The sequence below is a fragment of the Diaphorina citri genome, unplaced genomic scaffold (genome assembly GCF_000475195.1).
Source record: "Diaphorina citri unplaced genomic scaffold, Diaci psyllid genome assembly version 1.1 scaffold715, whole genome shotgun sequence".
Taxonomy (NCBI): Eukaryota; Metazoa; Arthropoda; class Insecta; order Hemiptera; family Psyllidae; genus Diaphorina; species Diaphorina citri.
This window is the reverse complement of record NW_007378148.1, coordinates 29737-52576: the sequence shown is the minus strand read 5'-3', so window position 1 is coordinate 52576 and position 22840 is coordinate 29737. Positions and strand designations below refer to the sequence as shown.

Sequence of the window (22840 nt, the reverse complement as noted above, 5' to 3'; positions counted from 1 at the left end):
TTATCTACGAGGTACTTAGTCTCCATCTCTGCTTGAGCCACTGAAGTGGGTTCGTTTTGTTATTTCATAAAACCTATAAAAAGGTAACCTACTTACTTGAATTTGAATAAAAAAAAAAATCTCAAAGTTTCAAATTCTCGTTTTGTTATTCCATAAAACCCATAGGTAAAAATAATATTCGGGGTTCGGGGGGCGTGAAAAAATGAGAATATGCCCAAAGGGGGCGCCATGCAAAAAAGTTTGAGAACCACTGGTTTAGAATATCATTCTACAGGAGTGAATGAATGAAAAATAAAACTAGGATTCTTTTTCTTTTTCCCCCCTAAGAGGTTTGCCTCTTGGGCTTAAGAGGAAGAGGCTGTAACCGCAAAGGTCTTATCGTTCCGAAAGCGAAGAGAGAAGGAAGAAAGACAGGCGTTCCGAGAACTGTTGAGGATAGAATACGCCAGAAATTAGCTTGGAGGTGTAATATGATGGTAACTATAGTTTTCATATCAATTCTTCTCCTTTACTTTCTCCCTCCCTCTCTATCATATCTTTCTATCTTCATTTGACTATTTGCTCTCGCTCTCTTCTTCTTCTTCTTCTCTCTCTCTCTTTCTGTCTATTTCATCTCTCTCACACACTATTTCTCTCTCTCTCTCTCTCTCTTTCTCCAAGGTGTTGGTGGAGCATTAGATGTTCCAGTGCATTACACAATTACCTAATTAACGAAATGAACACATAAAACAGCACAGACGTATATACTATTGCTATACTTAGAGGAAGAAAAGCTAAAGTAAATTGGATAGGAAGGAAACAGGACAGTGATTCCCAAACCATATGCCGCGGGCTTATACCAGGATTCCCAGGGGTGCTACGAGCTTTTACACGTTGTACCTTTTTTCTGTGTAAATAGCTATTACAGAAAGTTAGCGTCCCGTTACCTGAACTATTTAACGTTATTTGAAGAAAACTCGCTAATTTTGATTGCAAAAACTCTCTAATAGGAGTGTACTGGTGTACTCCTGTAGAAAAATACATTATTTTCTCAATGCATTGATTTTATTTTATTATCTACCTATTATTATTTTTTAAACTGAACCTATAAGAAAAGATAGAGTAAACACGGGTCAACAGGTGTTTTGAATCGGATAGGGAAAACGCGTTAAATTTAAATACGGGTCGTCTTGTGTTCCGAATCTTACCTCTGATGAACATTACTGGATCCAAGGGTACAGACGGTTCTCTTTCTGGACATCTGCTCATCTTCCTTCTCTCCCAGGGAGGTAGACCATTCCTTGTACCACATCAGATCACATGTACACACTAGCGGGTTATCTGAAGTCAACAAAATTGGCTTTACTTATTAGGTTATTACTCGGAAAGAGGGATAGCTTTGGAAAGTACATAGAGACATGGGGAAAGTACATGGGGCACGGTTGGTCCAGTGGTAACGCGCTTGCTTGCCATGCAGAAGGTCCCGGGTTCGAATTCCACCCTCGACAAAAATTTGTACCGTTTTTCGATTGCAAATATTCCAACGGGTTACTTTCTGGTGTTCTCGTGTTGACCCAGCACCTAAATGGGAAGTATTGTGTCTCTTCTTCCCTAAGAGGTTTGTCTCTTAGGCTTAAGAGGAAGAGGCTGTAACCGCAAAGGTCTTATCGTTCCGAAAGCGAAGAGAGAAGGAAGAAAGACAGGCGTTCCGAGAACTGTTGAGGACAGAATCCGCCAGAAATTAGCTTGGAGGTGTAGTATGATATGATGGTAACTATAGTTTTCATATCAATTCTTCTCCTTTTCTTTCTCCCTCCCTCTCTATCATATCTTTCTATCTTCATTTGACTATTTGCTCTCGCTCTCTTCTTCTTCTTCTTCTCTCTCTCTCTTTCTGTCTATTTCATCTCTCTCACACACTATTTCTCTCTCTCTCTCTCTCTCTTTCTCCAAGGTGTTGGTGGAGCATTAGATGTTCCAGTGCATTACACAATTACCTAATTAACGAAATGAACACATAAAACAGCACAGACGTATATACTATTGCTATACTTAGAGGAAGAAAAGCTAAAGTAAATTGGATAGGAAGGAAACAGGACAGTGATTCCCAAACCATATGCCGCGGGCACCAGGATTCCCAGGGGTGCTACGAGCTTTTATACTTTGTACCTTTTTTCTGTACAAATAGCTATTTTATACAGAAAGTTACCGTCCCGTTACCTGAACTGTTTAACGTTATTTGAAGAAAACTCGCTAATTTTGATTGCAAAAACTCTCTAATAGGAGTGTACTGTGTACTCCTGTAGAAAAATACGTTATTTTCTCAATGCATTGATTTTATTTTATTATCTACCTATTATTATTTTTTAACCTGAACCAATAAGAAAAGATAGAGTAAACACGGGTCAACAAGTGTTTTGAATCGGATAGGGGAAACGCGCTAAATTTAAATACGGGTCGTCTTGTGTTCCGAATCTTACCTCTGATGAACATTACTGGATCCAAGGGTACAGACGGTTCTCTTTCTGGACATCTGCTCATCTTCCTTCTCTCCCAGGGAGGTAGACCATTCCTTGTACCACATCAGATCACATGTGCACACTAGCGGGTTATCTGAAGTCAACAAAATTGGCTTTATTAGGTTATTACTCGGAAAAAGGGATAGCTTTGGAAAGTACATAGAGACCTATGAAATTAGTTCAAAATTAATAATCCCACGTTGTGAGGTACCAACATATGCGGTAGAAATCACGAAGAAAATAATCACAAGGAGGTAGGGGCGGCTTGTTAATAAATGACAACACTGTACATATTTGGAGATATTGCAATACTGGTTTATCATTGAACTACTCAAAGAGTCAATACATGTAAATGTAACTCAGTCTTCAACTCTCCACACAGAGGAATAAGAGAATTGAGATCTGACTCCTTAAGTGAGCAGGCACTCACTCGTTACTCATCTCTACTGTTCTCTTACCCACTAAATCCAAATCTCTCAGCGTGTCCAGTATAGGTTCCATGATGTCCTCTGAGATCGCTCTCAGCTTGTTGTTCTGAAGGTTCAGCTTCTCCAAACTGTTCAGGTTTTCGAATACCAGAGGCGGCAGCTTTTTCAGCCTGGAATGTCGAATTCAATCAGATTAGAATTTAGAAATTTTTGGCTGCTTTGCTTTCCATGTCCGTGAGATAGGAAAGGCACCTATCTCACAGTATTGGAAGGATTGAGGGTTTTAAAACCCCTTGGACGCCCAGACACAATATGCATTGTATCTATGAAGAGAGAGAAGAGGTTTGATAAAAGGAATTCATAGCAGAAAGAAAGGGTAGAAGGACTAAGGTCTTATCGTCCGAAAGCGAAGAGAGGAAGACAGGATAGGAGAAAGCAGAAAGCCAGCCATTCCGAGAACGAACCTTACCCGTTTAGAATACTCCCCGAGTTTTTATTATTTATTTATTTATTTATTTTATTATTAAAAATATTTATTTTATTTAACATAAACAGTCAAACACTCATAGAAAAAAAAAATCTTGTAAGTAGCTATTTTTTCCATACAATTGAATATTACCAGAACGTAGAAAGACGAGGAGAGAGAATCAAGGGAAAAAAACAGAAAGAGGTGGAAACAGAAAACAAAGGAAATAAAGGGGAAGACGAGGAGGGAAAGTTAAGGTAGAAAGAGAGGAGAGAGAGAGAAAGGTAAAGTATACTTGATCCCCTACTTAGCTCGTCACTGGCTTTAATACCCTTAACCTTCAGGAGCGGATTTGTGAGGGGAGAAAGGGGTTGAACCAAGCTCAGTGGTGTCCCGTAAAGTTTCGCCCAGGGGTCCCCTCTCTCAATAGATTGACGTGGGCTGAACACTGAGGAGGAGGAGGAGTTTTCCCATACAATTCAATATTACCAGAACGTAGAAAGACGAGGAGAGAGAATCGAGGGAAAAAACAGAAAGAGGTGGAAACAGAAAACAAAGGAAATAAAAGGGAAGACGAGGAGGGAAAGTTAAGGTAGAAAGAGAGGAGAGAGAGAAAGGTAAAGTATACTTGATCCCCTACTTAGCTCGTCACTGGCTTTAATACCCTTAACCTTCAGGAGCGGATTTGTGAGGGGAGAAGGGGGTTGAACCAATCTCAGTGGTGTCCCGTAAAGTTTCGCCCAGGGGTCCCCTCTGTCAATAGATTGACGTGGGCTGAACACTGAGGAGGAGGAGAAGAAGAAGAAGAAGAAGACGAAGAAGACGAAGAAGAAGAAGAAGAAGAAGAAGAAGAAGAAGAAGAAGAAGAAGAAGAAAAATGGCTGTGAGGGGAGAAGGGGGTTGAACCAAGCTCAGTGGTGTCCCGTAAAGTTTCGCCCAGGGGTCCCCTCTGTCAATAGATTGACGGGGGCTGAACACTGAGGAGGAGGAGGAGAAGAAGAAGAAGAAGAAGAAAAATGGTGACAGGGCGCCACAAGTTTAGGGAGGAAGAACCGAAGAACTCTATTATTGGGTTACTTCCCCTGATTTAGGCTGTTTGAATGCTATATTGCAGTGTCGAGCTTCCCAATATAGAGTTCAATATTAGAGTGCCGAAATGGTGACAGGGCGCCACAAGTTTAGGGAGGAAGAACCGAAGAACTCTATTACATATTGGGTTACTTCCCCTGATTTAGGCTGTTTGAATGCTATATTGCAGTGTCGAGCTTCCCAATATAGAGTTCAATATTAGAGTGCCGGAACCCAGTCACCCGATTGGGCTGCCGGCACCCTAGTTTTTTTCTCAGTGAATGCTCCAAATCAAGGATATACGCCAGTGACCTCTTTCTTCCCTTTAGTGGATTCCAGTCACAAGCCCTGTTACATTCAAGTTTTGTCCCTCCCTTACCCAGTGTCTACCTCCCAATCCCTTGTTCTACATCTACTCCTCCATGTTTTTACTTTCATCCTAAGCCTTTTGTTTAGAAAATCCCTTAGTCCTCTCTCTTCTAACCGATTACCACCCACTGTTCTCCTTTTCTCTTGAGAGTAGTAAGCGTTATTTAGGCCAGCCACTCACTATCAGGTAGACCTGATCATGTCCGCCTGTCAGGTCTACCTGATAGTGTGTGTGCTCATCAGGTAGACCTGACGGCGGACCTTTTCAGCCGTACCTGTCAGGTCTACATGATATAGTGTTCTCTCCAGGTATCAGGTAGACCTGACAGGCGGACCTGATCAGGTGTACCTGTCAGGTCTACCTGAAAGTGAGTGGCTGGCCTTAGGAGGGATACTGCGGGAGCTATATTATCTGGGAAGGACTAGGAAGATCGTTATTTAGTAGAAAAAGGGGATGTAATTGATTTTCAATATAACAAATGATCAGTTAATTACCCACAAAAGAATGTGAACCTAACCAGTCTAGTTAGTTTGGAGTATAGCGTTTGCCTTGTAAAAAATAATGTAAAAAAAAAAGAAAAAAAATGTCTAGCTAGCCATAGCCAAAAGTTGATGACAAAATATCTCTTTTATCAACCATATCAGCTAGCTAGGCTGGTTAGGGTTAACCGTTCTTCCTGTTTATAGTCCCACAGCCAGATGCTACTCTCTGTTTAACGTACCCTAGCCAGACAAAACTCACCCATTCTTCTGCAAGTTGAGGAAGGTGATGGAGTCGCCGAAGTGGGAGAAGGTATCATCGGATAGGGTCTTTGCAATTAAGTATTGTTTCTTTTGCAAGTTGTGGTAACTCACCCATTGTTTTGTAAGTTGTGTTAACTCACCCATTCTTTTCCAAATTGAGGAAGGTTGCAAATTTGCAAATTGAGGTAACTCACCCATTCTTCTGCAAGTTGAGGAAGGTGATGGAGTCGCCGAAGTGGGAGAAGGTATCATCGGATAGGGAGGTGATGTTGTTGGCTCTCAGGTCGAGATGTCGGAGTCGATCCAAAGGTCGGAGGGCATCACTGGGCACCTCATGGAGGTTGTTGTCTCCGAGACGCAAGTATTGGAGATTCTCTGCAAGAAACAATTGAACATAAAAAAATAATAATAATTGAAATATTAACATTATTGAAATATTATTAAATTATTAATTGGACATTTATATAAAATTATCTTTCACAATGGCTGTATTTTTCTTTCCCAATTCCCCTCTTTTGGTGCCACAGCGTAATTACGTTGCCTGTCACGATACGTTCATGTATTTTAAATGGTTATCTGAAAAAGGGACCTCTGAGTGAAATTTTGCCACTTGTTTGATGAAACAAAAGGTTCATACAATAGGGCCAACAACGTGTTAGAGTTGAAAATTGAACCAGTGTTCAGTTTCCCGAAAGGAAGCGAAAGGAAAAAATATCTTACTCAACCATCAATCTACCATCATCAGGTTCCCTCCCTATCCACTTTCCTTCAATCTCTTCCAGTAAGGGCCGGTCACAGGGTAAACGGACACCGAATTTATCCTAAACGGATGAGGTTCGTTCTCGGAACGGCTGGCTTTCCTATCTTCTCTTCGATTTCGGGACGATAAGACCTTAGCAGTTAAAGTTCCCTCTATCAAACCCTTTTTACAAAAATAAACACGTAGATTGCTTTCCTTCCTATAGGATAAGGAAAGTAAAGATCACTCTTTTGCTCCCCCCCTGAACAGCCAGCCCTTGCTTTCCTGCCAAACCAAAAGGTGTCAATTTCCAATTTAAAAATTAATGAGAAGACGAAGCACAAAGAAAAGGTGGAGTGAGCGTTTTACCTCTCACACAGTTCACTAGAGATCAGATTTAGGAGGGGGGGAAAAAGGAGAGGAAGGGGAGAGAAAGGGGGAGACGGAGAGAAGAGGAATGGAGAGTAAGAGGGAGACGAAGAATATGGAGAAAGGGTTTGAGGGGTATTTTGCAACCCGAGTGAGAAAAGCGGTGATTTTTAGCCCTTTTAATAGCCAGGACCACAATGTAGAGATTCGTAGAAGCTTAACCCATCCTTTAGGGCTGTTCGCCCCTACACCTAAGCCTCGGAGTGGGCTTTTTGTGTTTGGAGTTAAGCTGAGACGGAGAGAAGAGGAATGGAGAGTAGGAGGGAGACGAAGAAGATGGAGAAAGGGTTTGAGGGGTATTTTGCAACCCGAGCGAGAAAAGCGGTGATTTTTAGCCCTTTTAATAGCCAGGACCCCAATAGTGGGACAGCAAAAAGCAGAAAAGAACCATCCATAAGGGAATTGCCTTATGGATGGTTATTTTCTGGTCAAGGCTGTCCAGTTGTGTTTTCTTATCAGAAACGGAATCGATTCCGATGGCGCGCCATCTTGAATTTCCTATGGTTTAGTACAGGCGCTATCACGCTTTCTGCTAAAAGAGCGAAAACGAGCTTCAGAAGAGGGAAATCTGGAGGTTGGTGGTTCGAGTTCAAGTCTTATCAGAAACGGAATCGATTCCGATGGCGCGCCATCTTGAATTCCCTATGGTTTAGTACAGGCGCTATCACGCTTTCTGCTGAAAGAGCGAAAACGAGCTTCAGAAGAGGGAAATCTGGAGGTTGGTGGTTCGAGTCCAAGTCAAGTCATAAAATTTAGCGTAGTGTAGGAATACTATCGTAGGAACGATAGTAAATTTGTGGCAAGTAGGTATTTAAATATGCTTAACAGAATTAAAACGCCTCCTTTTTTCCTTAATCAAGAAACAAAGGCATGGGCTTACAACTGAGACAAATGGAGAGAGAGATTGCAAACCCCGGATTAAAGGAATAGAGAGATCGTGACCAGAGAAAGAAATGGAAGCAGGTCCAGAACGGGCTAAACGGACAATGAAAAAGTGCTGTTGAAATACTATCACCATCTGAGATGACGAGGAGTTCAAGTTTCACACTGAAGTCACAGTGTGCATTTCTAGTACTTGTTCTAGTACTTGACACAGTACTAGTACTTGACACAGTACTAGTACTTGAAGTATTTGTACTATTGTTACGCTTGTCAGAAGTGTCCCTAGGGTCTTATCTGTCCTGACAAACAAAACTGGTCGGTAAAAAAAAATAATAATAATAATAATCAATGAGTCAATAAGGAAAATCTCTAAACAGATAATGTTCGTTCTAAGAACGGCTGGCTTTCTCCTATCCTGTCTTCCTTCTCTTTTCGCTTTCGGGACGATAAGACCTCCGTTGTTACTCGTGGTTGAGCTGGTAATTAGGCTGTTAACTCCCCCGTATATGTATAGGCTATGTATAAGAGGGAGGTGGGGGGTAGGGAGTACCTGTAACTTATACGTAACTTAATACAGCCCAAGCTGTAAATTATAAACCTGCAAACTTGACAGTATTATTCCTATATCCTACATATACAATATGTACATATATGATATGTATACTTATCCTTGTATTTAAGGAGAGAGAGAGAGAGAGAGAGGAGAGACATTAGAGGGTGAAGGAACAAAAGAAGGAGAAGAAAAGAGGGGAGAGGAAAGAGATTGGAAGAAGAGAGAGAGAGGACAGAGAGAGAGACATAAAAAAAGAGACGGAGAGAGAAAGTCCCATGGGTTACTTAAGTCTTTTTAGTCTTTACTATTCCTGTCATTTATAGGTCTATTTTTATTTCTTTTTGTAACACAAATTTGCATAAATTGCAGTGAAAGGCTACACAGATTTTGTACTCTTACCACCACTGGTCGCTACTTTTTCAAAGAAGCTACTCAACTGTCCACCCCATATTTCAAGCATCATATGATATCTCATACGGTCGCCTGTCCAGACAATACATTTGCATAAATTGCAGTCAAAGGCTACACAGATTTCGTACACTATTCATGAGGAATTTTTTCCCCCGTCACATAAAAATGCATTCGCTGTGAACCTGGGGTACATTGTAAAATATTAGCCAGTGTTCAGGCTAATAAAATTAAAATGGAAAATTACACATGTGCTTTGAATAATGATCGCCTGTCCAGACAATAAATTTGCATAAATTGCAGTGAAAGGCTACATTGCATAAATTGCAGTCAAAGGCTACAGATTTCGTACACTATTCATGAGGAATTTTTTCCCCTGTCACATAAAAATGCATTCGTTGTGAAGTTTGACCGCGCTACTAGAGATCTCTTTTATCAGCCATATCAGCTAGCTAGGCTGGTTAGGGTTAACCGTTCTTCCTGTTTATAGTCCCACAGCCAGACACTAGTCTACTCTGTTTAACGTCCCCTAGCCAGACAAAACTCACCCATTCTTCTGCAAGTTGAGGAAGGTGATGGAGTCGCCGAAGTGGGAGAAGGTATCATCGGATAGGGAGGTGATGTTGTTGGCTCTCAGGTCGAGATGTCGGAGGCGATCTAAAGGTCGGAGGGCATCACTGGGCACCTCATGGAGGTTGTTGTCACATCCAAGAAAGGGAGAGAAAAGATAATGAGAAAGGAACCATCAGAATGAGTAGGTAACGAAAACATCAAAATGAGTAGACACAACACATCCAAGAAAGGGAGAGAAAAGATAATGAGAAAGGAACCATCAGAATGAGTAGGTAACGAAAACATCAAAATGAGTAGGTAAAGAAAACGGAGAAGACGAGTAAAAGAAAGAAAATAAGAAATGGGAAGAATAGAACATCAAAGAGAAAATGATGAAGAGAGTGGGAAGAAACACATCACATCCAAGAAAGATAATGAGAAAGGAACCATCAGACTGAGTAGGTAAAGAAAACATTAAAAAGAGAAGAGACGAAAGAAAAGTAAACGAAAATGAAAATAGACAAACATCAAAGAGAAAATGTTCAGAGTGGAAGAGACACAGCACATTCAAGAAAGAGTAACTTTAACGAGTAGTAAAGTCAAAGAGGAACGGAAACACAAAGATAAAGAAAAGGTTGATGGTATAGCTTGGGGTAAGCGATAATAATGAAAGCTCTTCTGGAAAGTCAGAAAGGAAGCTAATCTAATATTCAACTGACGCACACCTTTGTAATTGCATTAGCTCGGGCCCTGGGCCAAATAATTGCATTAGATCCGGCCCTGGGTGAAATAATTGCATTAGGTCCGGCCCTGGGTGTCACCTTTGACTTTGCAAAGTCACATGACGTTTCAAACTTCAGAAGTAACTGTGCTGTGCTACTGTGTTTAATTTTTTACAGCAGGTGCATTGCAATATTAAGGTATGTCCACACATAGTTTACGGCCGTCGATCGACGAGGTGGTTTGTGGCAAGTATTTAAATATGCTTAACAGAATTGAAATGCCTCCTTTTTTCCTTTATCAAGAAATGAAGGCAGGGGCTTACGACAGAGACAAATGTGGAGAGAGAGATTGCAAACCCCGGACTGAAGGAATAGAGAGATCGTGACCAGAGAAAGAAATAGAAGCAGGTCCAGAACGGGCTAAACGGACAATGAAAAAGTGCTGTTGAAATACTATCACCATCTGAGATGAAGAGGAGTTCAAGTTTCACACTGAAGTTTCTAGTACTTGTTATAGTACTTGCATTTCTAGTACTTGTTATAGTACTTGACACAGTACTAGTACTTGAAGTATTTGTACTATTGTTACGCTTGTCAGAAGTGTCCCTAGGGTCCTAATCTGTCCTGACAAACAAGACTGGTCAAAATAATAATAATAAAAAAAGAGGAAAATCTCTATTTACTTATGTATGTTATGGTAAACATTGGATAACCTAATTATAATTACTGACAAGTGTCCAATTACAAGTAACAAATTTTTTAACAGAAGAAAAAGGTTTTTACAAGGGATGCCTAAATTAAATAATAATTAATAGAGGAAAATCTCATCCTAACCCGTTTTAAAAGTTACTAGTTAGATTGGTTGGTAGCGCGTCTGCCTTGTAAGTGCTAGGTCACAGATTCCGGCCCGGAGCGAGCTTTATACTAAACACCTAATAGTTTTGTTGTTGTTGGTGAGGTGGTTGTTGTTGGTTGCAGTTTTTTATTTATTTATTTATCCTTGCTAGGTATTACGTATGTAGTTGTGAATATTGTTTTTTTTTTCTTCCTTCTAAACCAGTACCTATTATAGCAACATGGTGTTCAGTGTTTTCATTATCCACCCTGTATGATTGTGTTTTATAGTCTCTCATAAAATGTCAACTGTATGCTTCTAGCAGCTAACATCTGTGCTGAATAATATTATCCTTCTCCCTCCCTCTCTCTCTCTCTCCCTTCTCTCCCTCCCTCTCTCCTACCTCTCCTTCTACGAGTACTTCTATCTCTCTTTCTCCCTCTCGTTCTACGATTTCTTCTATCTCTCTTTCTCCCTCTCCTTCTACGAGTACTTCTATCTCTCTTTCTCCCTCTCTCTTCATTTCGCAACATGGTGTTTGGTGTTTTTATTATCCACCCTGTATGATTGTGTTTTATAGTCTCTCATAAAATGTCAACTGTATGCTTCTAACAGCTAACATCTGTGCTGAATAATATTATCCTTCTCCCTCCGTCTCTCCTACCTCTCCTTCTACGAGTACTTCTATCTCTCTTTCTCCCTCTCCTTCTACGATTACTTCTATCTTTCTCCCTCTCCTTCTACGAGTACTTCTATCTCTCTTTTTCCCTCTCCTCCTTTTCCCTCTCTTTCATACTTTCCATTCTCACTTCTCTCTCCCTCCTTCTCCTACCTCTCTTTTTTTCCTCCTCCTACCTTCTCCCTCATTCCTATCTCTCTCCCTCTGTATCCTTTAACTTCCCTACTACCTTCCTCTCTCTTTCTCCTCTCCTTTACTTTCTGTCCCTCCAACTCTCTCTTTCTGTCTCCTTCAATTTCCCCCACTCATTTAACTCTCTTCCTCCCTCTCTTTACTTCTATATCTCGCTTTCAACTCCCTTATCTCTTTTTCTCTTTTCCTATTTCTTCATCTCTCTCTCTCTCTCTCTCTCTCTCTCTCTCTCTCTCTCTCTCTCTCTCTCTCTCTCTCTCTCTCTCTCTCTCTTTTCTCCTATTTTTTCTCCTCTCCCCCCTTATTTCAATCAAGGTGTTCAACAGGAAAATAAAAAGTAAAATATCCCCCCCCCCTGTTAATTATTATTTTCTTTAGAAAGTAAACCATAAACTTTCTTTCACACTTTTTTCCTCCCCTAATATTTTCCCTTCTTTTTCTCCTTCTCCATCATCTTTCGTCGTCGTCTTCTTCTTCTTCTTCTTCTTCTTCTTCTCTTTCTTCTCTTTCTTCTTCATCTTCTTAGCGTTAGAAATTAATTTTCTGAGAAATATAAAATGTCTGCTGCGCCTACCTCACGGCAAGTGGGATCGGGCCCTTACTCCACATGACATGGGCCCTTGTTTAATGAAAAACTGGGTTTCAAAAAAATCGTGACATAGCCTCCTTCTCCTACCTTTCTTTTTTCCTCCTCTATATCTCCTTTACCCTCCTCCTACCATTCCCCCTCCCTCATTCCTACCTCTCTCTCCCCCTCTCAATTTATCTCTCTCCCTCTGTATCCTTTAACTTCCCTACTACCGTCCTCTCTCTTTCTCCTCTAACCCTCTCTCCTTTATTTTCTGTCCCTCCAACTCTCTCTTTCTCCTTTACTTTCTGTCCCTCCAACTCTCTCTTTCTGTCTCCTTCAATTTCCCCCACTCATTTAACACTCTCTTCCTCCCTCCCTCCCTCTCTCTTTACTTCTATCTCTCGCTTTCAACTCCCTTATCTCTTTTTCTCTTTTCCTATTTCTTCATCTCTCTCTCTCTCTCTCTCTCTCTCTGTTATTCTTGTTACTCCCTGGTAATTCCCAAGTCACAACAAACTCAATAGTGTCCGGTAAAAAACTCAGGGAGAGAGAGGGATAAAAAGAGGAGAAAAGAGAGAGAGAGAGAGTGAGAAATTAAGAGAGAAAGAGAGAAAGAAATGGAGAGAACGGGACAGAAATAAAGAGAGAGAGTAACAAAAAAATACAAAGAGGGAGGAAAAGAGAGGGAAAAAAGATAGAGGAAAGAAGAGAGGGAAAGGGAGAGAAAGAAAGAGAGAGAGAGAGAGAGAGAGAGAGAGAGAGAGAGAAATCTATTTGAATTAATCACGTGACTTAAACGACATGAACGTGATGTGCATGACGGCTGTGTATTAAAAATAAATGCTCTCTCTCTGTCTCTTTTATTCTCTTCCTATTCTCTCTCCCCCTATTTTGACTCTCTCTCTCTCTTCTCTTTTTTTCTATCCTTATCTATCCCTATATCTGGCTATTCCTTTACCTCTTAGGTAATGTCTCTTTTTCTCTTCTATCTTCCCTCCTTATTCGCTCTCTCTCTCTCTCTCACTCTTAGTTGTCCACTTCCTTTCGCCCATTTTTTTTTTTTTTTTTTTTTTTTTTTTTTTTGACCTATGATTAGAATACACCCACGGATTTCTACTTCTACAACTATACCATAGAACAGATAGAACTATAATCTTAGAGAGGGAGAGGAACGAAGAGACAAGCGAGAGGGAGAAAGAGAGAGAGAGAGAAAGAGAGAGAGAGAGAGAGAGAGAGAGAGAGAGAGAGAGAGAGAGAGAGAGATTCTCCACTATTAGAAGAATAAGGAGGAAAAGAGTAGTAAATAATACAGGGAGCACGCTTAGCCAGTGGTAACGCGCTTTTGCCGGAAAATCCCGGTTCGAATCCCACGGCCTACCAATTCTGTTGTTCTCGTGTTGACCTAGCAGCACCCAGCCGTCGATCGACTATCTGTGGACACACCTTTATCGCCCAGTTGATGAGAGGCATACTACAATGAAATCTGTCCAAAAGTGGTTAAAATACCGCCAAGCGCAGCAACCATCTCAAGCATGTGTTGCATCCTTGTAACATTTGTGAACTACATACCAAATTTCAAGTCTCTAGCTTATACCGTTCCCGAGATATTGTTAAATTACACCGAAAACACCGAAAAGCGGTAAAATGCCGCCAACCGTTGCACCGGTCTTAACCAAAAGTTTCGTGTCGCATCCTTGTCACATTCGACAGCTACATACCAAATTTCAAGTTTCTAGCTCTTACCGTTCTCGATATATTTTGTTTACAGACAAACACACACGGACCAATGGCTGAAACTTTGGATTTAGGCTCTATAGTCTATAGGGACCTCAAAACGTCTTTTGGCACTAAAATCTGACCATCGGATATTTGACCCGATTACATTACTTTCCTTCCTACAGGATAAGGAGTATTTTGTTTACAGACAGACACACACGGACCAATGGCTGAAACTTTGGATTTAGGCTCTAGGGACCTCAAAACGTCTTTTGGCACTAAAATCTGACCATCGGATATTTGACCCGATTACATTACTTTCCTTCCTATAGGATAAGGAAAGTAAAAATGTGAAATACGTGGAAACCTGAACGAAAAGCTTGAATAAATAAATGCATAATTTATTCGAGAAAAAAAGTTTCTCTTAAAAATATACCTAGTTATCTCTTTTTCTCTCCCACTCTTCTCGCTTCTCTCCTCTTCTTCCTTTCTTTCTCCTTTTCTTCCTCGGCCTTATCTGCTTATCTGCATGCCAGTCTCTCTCTCTCTCATTCCCTCCATTCTTCCTTTTGATCTTTCCATCCTTCTTCAATTTATCTTTCCCCCTCTCGTTTCTTACCTTCCTTCTTTTGAACTCTCTCTCACCTTCCCTCTTCTATTATTCTTTCTCTCATCCTCCATAAATTCCTTTTTGATCTTTCTCTTGTATTGCTCTTTTTTTTAATTTCCCGCCCTTTTTCTCTTCTTTTTTCCCCCACTTTTCTCCTAATTTTTCTCCTCTCCCCCCTTATTTCAATCAAGGTGTTCAACAGGAAAATAAAAAGTAAAATATTTCCCCATCTCCCCCCCCTGTTAATTATTATTTTCTTTAGAAAGTAAACCATAAACTTTCTTTCACACTTTTTTCCTCCCCTACTTTCCCTTCTTTTTCTCCTGCTCCATCATCCCCCCCCCACTTTTCTCCTATTTTTTCTCCTCTCCCCCCTTTTTTCAATCAAGGTGTTCAACAGGAAAATAAAAAGTAAAATATTTCCCCATCCCCCCCTCCTGTTAATTATTATTTTCTTTAGAAAGTAAACCATAAACTTTCTTTCACACTTTTTTCCTCCCCTATTTTCCCTTCTTTTTCTCCTTCTCCATCATCTTTCGTCGTCGTCGTCTTCTTCTTCTCTTTCTTCATACTCTTTCTTTTCTTCCTTCTTCATCTTCTTGGCGTTAGAAATTAATTTTCTGAGAAATATAAAATGTCTGCTGCGCCTACCTACCCACCACATAGATTCTTTCTCTCTGCTCCTTCCTTTCTCTTCTTCTCCTGCTCCATCATCTTTCGTCGTCTTCTTCTTCTTCTTCTTCTTCTCTTTCTTCATACTCTTTCTTTTCTTCCTTCTTCATCTTCTTGGTGTTAGAAATTAATTTTCTGAGAAATATAAAATGTCTGCTGCGCCTACCTACCCACCACATAGATTCTTTCTCTCTGCTCCTTCCTTTCTCATTCTCCCCCATTTTTCTTCCAAACCCTTTCCCGCCTCTTTTTAGCTGATTTTCCAATATGGCCCTTCTTAAACTTCAATTTCTTTCACTTTTCCACGACTTTCCTGACTTTTTCAGCCTTGTTTACAGCTGAAAACTATGGGAGCTCTTGGAGCCCATCCCACTTGTCGTTCGGGAAAAAATCGTGTCGTGCGTAGTGTTTTCTCTTATCTTGTTGTCTTTATTTTTCCCTTTATTTACGGTTCTGCTTTCTTCCATGTGTCTCTGTCACTCTTTACTTGTCAATCTGTCTCGTCTTCTTTCTTCTCCTCCTCCTCCTTTTCTTCTTTTTCTTATTCCTTTTCTTTCTGTTTTCCTCCTTTTTTTGCGTTTCTCAAATATCTTTGTTTATCTTTTTTTCCTTGTGTTCTTTAAGTATCTTCTCTTCCTCCTTTTTCTTAGTGCTTGTTCGTTTCTACTTCTTCTTCCTCCTCCTCCTCCTCCATTCCTTCGTTTTCTCTCTCACACATTCCCTCGCACGTGTGACTGATAATGAACACAGTCGTGTCATGTTCGAAGGACATGATGTATGTCCTTGAAAGATAAGGAGTTAGTTGAAGAGAAAAACAAAGAGGGATGAAGGGAGGGAGAGGGAGCAAGAGAGGGTGAGGGAAAGAAAGGGAAGGGTGAGGGATAAATAGATAAGATAAATCTAAAGACGGAAAAGAGAAGTATAGAGGAAGAAAAGAATATAGACATGCGGATCAGATGAGGAAAAAAAAAGAGTTAAAACCAGAAAAAACAAGGAAGGAGTTTTCAAGATATGTGACAGAGGGAACTGTAACTTCTAGGGTCTTATCGTCTCGAAATCGAAGGGAGAAGGAAGACAGGATAGGAGAAAACCAACTGTTCAGAGAACGAACCTTATCCCTTCACAATAAAATCCGCTTCGGGTGGGAATCGAACCCGTGGCCTAGCGCTTACAAGGCAGACGCGCTACCAACCGTTATCCCTTCACAATAAAATCCGCTTCGGGTGGGAATCGAACCCGTGGCCTAGCGCTTACAAGGCAGACGCGCTACCAACCAAGCTAACTAGGCTTCCCAATTATTAACAAAGGGCTGAAACGAAATCTTTAACAACTGGAGGACTTACCAATGGAGCTGAGCGAAGACTCCTCGACCACGGCCAGGCTGGAGTTGTGGATGGTCAGGTGTCGAATCTTGTTTAAAATAGCCATACCCTGTGCGATTGTAGTTGAGAAAGCTCTCTCTCTCTCTCCCTCCCATCTATCTATCTCTTTCTCTCTCTCCCATCTCTCTCTCTCAGATGTATGGAAAGTGGAGGGAGAGAGAGAGAGAGAGAGGGAGGGAGGGATAGAGAGAGAGATATGTTATATACCCATGGAGAAACGTTACGTAATAATGGCGGTTTTCTCTAGTCTCTCTCCCATCTATCTATCTCTTTCTCTCTCTCCCATCTCTCTCTCAGATGTATGGAAAGTGGAGGGAGAGAGAGAGAGAGAGGGAGGGAGGGATAGAGAGAGATATGTTATATACCCATGGAGAAACGTTACGTAATAATGGCGGTTTTCTCTAGGGAAATATGAGCAAGCTTTTCTCTTTCTCTCTCTCATTTCTATACATTTTTTTCTCTTGCTTTTTCTCTTTTCCTTCTCTCTTCTTTCCGCCCCCTCTCTCTCTCTCATTTTCCTTTTCCCCTCTTTTTCTCTTCATTTCTTGTTCCTTTGTTTCTCGATTTTTCCGTCTGTCTTTTACTAATCTCTCTCTCTTTCTCCCCTCTTTTTATTCCAGTTTCTCTATTTTTCTCTCTGTCTCCTTCTGCTAAACCCTCTCTCCCTCATTCTCCTGTTCTCTCTCTCTCTCTCTTTTCTACCTCCTTTTACTAATCCCTCTCTCTCTATCCCTCTTTCTCCTGTTGTCTCATCTCTTTCTGTCTTTCCTCCTCTTTCTCTCCTTATACAGAGATAGGTACTGAATGGATTAATGCTCACAAAACGGTATCTATTATCTATTTTTTTCTACCTCCTTTTACTAATCCCTCTCTCTCTCCCTCTTTCTCCTGTTGTCTCTTCTCTTTCTGTCTTTCCTCCTCTTTCTCTCCTTATACAGAGATAGGTACTGAATGGATTAATGCTCACAAAACGGTATCTATTATCTAAGGTTCTAAGGATTACAGTGTAATGCTCCCTGTAATTCCTTACATTATAAATGCTGTAAATTGGGGTAACACTGTCCAACATCCTTTCGCTATATTATCTTTAAAAATGGGATGGGTTGATGAGTATAGGTTTAAAATTTAAATAAGCTAGCCTAGTTAGCTTGGTAAATAAAGGATAGTGTTTTAAAAGAGTAAAAATCGGATCATTGGATGCATAAATATGAATTGCCTCCAAGGTACAAAGATGCCCATAACTACGATAAAGAGGGGTAACATTGCCTACCGTCTTTCAGCCTTGTTTACAGCTGAAAACTATGGGAGCTCTTGGAGCCCATCCCACTTGTCGTTCGGGAAAAAATCGTGTCGTGCGTAGTGTTGGGAACACTCTCATTTAAATTACATTGCCTGCAGGATATTTTGTGTCGTTCGGAAAAAAATCGGGTGAAACTCACGACAAGTGGGATCGGGCCCTTACTCCGCATGACATGGGCCCTTGTTTAATGAAAAACTGGGTTTCAAAAAAATCGTGACATAGACATAGGCTCGTTCGGAAAAAAATCGGGTGAAACTCACGGCAAGTGGGATCGGGCCCTTACTCCACATGACATGGGCCCTTGTTTAATGAAAAACTGGGTTTCAAAAAAATCGTGACATAGACATAGGTAGGTCCTTGTTCCGGAAATGTTTAGTGTTTAGTTTACTGTTACAATTAAAACTCCCTGTCAAGCTTGTCTGTTCCGAGAGGAGCATACCTGTCCAACCTTTCTCACTTTAAAGTTTGGACTGTTACAATTAAAACTCCCTGTCAAGCTTGTCTGTTCCGAGAGGAGCATACCTGTCCAACCTTTCTCACTTTAAAGTTTGGACAATCTTAATTAGGACAGAAAGGTGTGGGGTGTGGGTAGATGAACTTCATTAAGCCTGATACACACGGTACGATTTTGTTGTTGTTGTTATTGTTGGCTTTGTTGTTCCATTTTTAGCAAAATCTCCTTAAGCTATTTTTGCAAAAGTTTTAGACGGAGAGGATTCAGCTCTAGCTTTCTTGGTCTTGTGAAAGAATTGTTAGATGAAATAAAATAATAATAAATTTCCTTTAGGGATGAGCTATTATTAAGCCTGATACACACGGTACGATGTTGTTGTTGTTGTTGTTGTTGTTGTTGTTATTATTGTTGGCTTTGTTGTTCCATTTTTAGCAAAATCCCCTTAAGCTATTTTTGCAAAAGTGTTAGACGAGGAGGATTCAGCTCTAGCTTTCTTGGTCTTGTGAAAGAATTGTTAGATGAAATAAAATAATAATAAATTTCCTTTAGGGATGAGCTATTTTTATTTATTTTTAAGAGGTTTGATGGAGGGAACTATAACTCCCAAAGTCTTATCGTCCCGAAAACGAAGATAGAACGAAGACAGGATAGGAGGAAGCCAGCCGTTCCGGCTTGTGTCCCCTGAGTCACTGTGACGAAGAACAACCTCAAAGTTGAATAAAATTTGCTGACGAAATCACTCGTACAGTCGAGTAACTTGAAGCTTCATGAGGGTACCTGTTAGGCGGATGACTCCTGACGTTGTTGTTGCTATTGTTGTTGTTGTCGTCTTCGTCGTTTTTGGTGTTGTTGTTGTTGTCTTCTCTCTCCATCTTTTTACTTTTCAACTTTTATTTTTTATCATAGGAGGACGGATAAGTGGGATTTTGTTAGTGTTGTTTTTGTTGCTGTTGCTATTGTTGTTGCTGCTCTCGTCGTCGTTGTTGTTATCTTCGTCGTTTGTTGTTGTTGTTGTCTTCTCTCTCCATCTTTTTACTTTTCAACTTTTATTTTTTATCATAGGAGGACGGATAAGTGGGATTTTGTTACACGTCTCCTTTTGACTTGAAGCATGAAGCAAGGCAGGAATGATGGAAAAATTATGATAATCCGACGTCACGAAACAAAACTTTAGAAGGATGAAAAAGGAGAAGCCAAGTTTTTATTTTGGATTCGTAAGAAATTCACTCCCTTTCTTCATAGTAAGAAATTGGATCGATCTGCAATTGATATTATACTTCCAGATCATGCACAGAAAGCCCACTCTGAGGCTCAAGTGTAGGTGTGATTGAGCTTATACGAAGCCAAAATCCAATGAGGTCATCAACAATTATTAAAAGCCTAGTTAGCTTAAAGGACAGCGCGTCTGCCTTGTAAGCGCTAGGTCGCAGGCTCGATCCCCGCTTGAGGCGATCATTATTCTACTTCTCGGAACGGCTGATGGCTTTTTCCTATCTTGTCTTGTCTTCCTTCTCTTTTCGCTTTCGGGACTACAAGACCTCAGTAGTTACAGTTCCCTTTTATCAAACCACTTCTTCTTCTTCTGCTTTGGAGAGATCAAGCTGATAAAATCACGTGAAAACACAATGATTAAAAACTCTTGTTAATTATTTATTCATCAACCAAACAATGGAGTCATCTTTTTATCCTAACACACATTCCATATTTCTCCACTATTTCTTTGAACTAGGCCCACAATTGCCTGCAAAAAGCAAGAGGAGGAGCAGAAGGAGGAAAAGAAGAAGCAAGAGGAGGAGCAGAAGGAGGAAAAGAAGCAAGAGGAGGAGCAGAAGGAGGAAAAGAAGAAGCAAGAGGAGGAGCAGAAGGAGGAAAAGAAGAAGCAAGAGGAGGAGCAGACGCCTGCAAAGGGTGGACCTGGGTAATGTCATCCCTATGCTAGCCACTCACTATCAGGTAGACCTGACGACAGGTACACCTGATCAGATCTTGGAGAGATCAAGCTGATAAAATCATGTGAAAACACAATGATTGAAAACTCTTGTTAATTATTTATTCATCAACCAAACAATGGAGTCATCTTTTAATCCTAACACACATTCCATATTTCTCCACTATTTCTTTGAACTAGGCCCACAATTGCCTGCAAAGGGTGGACCTGGGTAATGTCATCCCTATGCTAGCCACTCACTATCAGGTAGACCTGACGACAGGTACACCTGATCAGATCTACTTCATAGCGTGTGTGTGCTCATCAGGTAGACCCGTCATTCGGACCTTTTCAGCCGTACCTGTCAGGTCTACATGATAGTGAGTGGCTGGTCTTAGCCTAACATGCAAGAAGATAAATAGCAAGAGTTTATGCATACCTGAATCTTCTGGTTATCAGTGAACTCGCATAGAATGTCCAGTCCATTCTTCTTCACGCTGCACTGGCACGGGGAGATCTCGTTGTGGGGAGGGCACTGTTGTACGCTCTGCAGGAGACAGCAGGGGAGAAGGAGGAGGAGGCAGAGGAAGGATGTGGCCAGAGACGATCCGAATTTGGGCGCGAGGAAGGTTTGGACCCGCCGACTGTATGTGGTGGGTCGGAAGACATCCATGACTGAGGGGATTTTGAAAAGCTTTGATGATAAGAGGCCTTTTGTGGTGCTTAGGATTTTGAAAAGCTTTTAGTGATACTAGAGTATTTTAGCGATACTAGAGTATTTTTGTGATAGTTAAACGGCCTCTTTTTTGATACAGAAAAGTGTCTGTTTTGGGATATTTGAAAAATGATTCTTTTGAAAAATGGTGAGACTCCTTTGGGATTTGATAAGGGATTATTTTTATCCTGTAGGACTTCGTAAAACGAATCAGTACTATAAAGAAAAGAAGCCTAGACTAGACAAGTTTTTGTCAGGATTTGGTAGAGGGATGTTTCTACTCACTACAGGTTAGCTGAAGGACTTTTCTGTCCTCTTCAGTGGAAAAGGTTCTAAGAGGGAATTCTTATGGGATTTAGAGGAACTCTTTAATCGTGTAGGATTGTCCAAGGACTAATTCTGTGAGAGGAGTATACCCGCTCAATCGATCTCAGGGATGGTTTAGAAGCTGTTTTTGACGTTTTTTGGTGCCCTCCCTCTCTCTGCCGGTTCGGTGAACCGTTTCCTGGCGTTTCTTTTTATGACATTTGTTATTTAGTCATTCTTGACAGCGACGTCCTTACTGCTTACTGGAGCTTGATTCTGAAACAAAAGAAAAGAATTTCTTTTAGTACTAGCTTCTACGTTCCTACAAAATACCTCATCTGGCGAGAAAAGTACCTATACGTATACCACCAAACATCTAGCTTTTAGTTTCTTCACTCAATGTGTCGTCTGCCCCATTTTCGAAAACATGTCCCATTTTTGAAAGCTATGTCCCATTTTCGAGTGCTACGTTTGTGATGTCTGGAGTTTTTCAAAAACCACACCACCAACATCTCTACCTCCTCACCTCATCTTCTTCCTCTTCCTACTCCACCTCCACCTACTCCTCCTTCTCCACCACCATTACCACCACCACCACCACCACCATCACCACCACCACCATCACCACCACCACCACCACCACCACCACCACCACCACCATAGCTTCTACGTTCCTACAAAATACCTCATCTGGCGAGAAAAGTACCTATACGTATACCACCAAACATCTAGCTTTTAGTTTCTTCACTCAATGTGTCGTCTGCCCCATTTTCGAAAACATGTCCCATTTTTGAAAGCTATGTCCCATTTTCGAGTGCTACGTTTGTGATGTCTGGAGTTTTTCAAAAACCACACCACCACCATCTCTACCTCCTCATCTCATCTTCTTCCTCCTCCTCTTCCTACTCCACCTACTCCTCCTTCTCCACCACCATTACCACCACCACCATCACCACATCCTGAGCTATACATACACCGTCACTTCCCAAGCAACATGCAGCAAGTCACTTTATCTCCCACATCTCCTTATTTTAAACTCATAAATAAAACACAAGTGTACTGTAATAACATGAGAGAGAATATTGGGGTAGAGGTAGGGAGAAAATCTTGCGTTCTTATTGGGACAACCTTATGTAGGAGAGAGGAGACTGAGGCTAGAATGTGGAATAGAGCGAAAGAGATAGAGAGAAAAATAGTTAGGAGGACGTACTGGTGTAGAGAGGCAAGAGAGAAAGAGGAAAAGAGAAGGAGAAAGAGGCTAAAGAACAAGAAAAAGAGAGAGCCAATTGAGAGAAAAAGGAAATTTCGAGGGAAAAAGAAAGAGAAGAAAAGTTAATAACAAGAACAAGTAGTAAACACCAAGGTGTGAAGTGTGAATAGAGGAATTGAAGGGGGAGAGAAAGAGAGGGCAAATAACGAGAAATGGAGGAAAGAGAAAGGAGAGAGGGAGAAAGTTGATGAGATATGAAAGACAGACATATGAGACATATGTATTCAGTGTAGAGGGAGATAAGCGAGGGAGGGAGGGAGAGAGAGAGAGAGAGGGAGGGAAGGAGAAAGAGAGAGAGAGAAAGACGATTGAAGCTCTGGAGTCTAGGAAGTCAGATTGTGTAGGATAGGTAG

The 22840-nt window shown here is 40.9% G+C and overlaps 1 protein-coding gene across 1 annotated transcript; it reads right to left on the bottom strand.

The window, feature by feature from the left end:
- Positions 1 to 2200: 2200 nt before the first annotated feature.
- On the bottom strand, positions 2201 to 21489 carry LOC103511437 (leucine-rich repeat-containing G-protein coupled receptor 4-like). Its single transcript, XM_026825201.1, has 5 exons — positions 20636 to 21489; positions 9133 to 9269; positions 5768 to 5956; positions 2957 to 3096; positions 2201 to 2592 (listed from the first exon to the last, which is right to left on the bottom strand). The coding sequence occupies exons 1-5, from the start codon at positions 20867 to 20869 to the stop codon at positions 2456 to 2458; spliced, it is 837 nt and encodes a 278-aa protein (XP_026681002.1). The 5' UTR covers positions 20870 to 21489; the 3' UTR covers positions 2201 to 2455.
- Positions 21490 to 22840: the final 1351 nt, after the last annotated feature.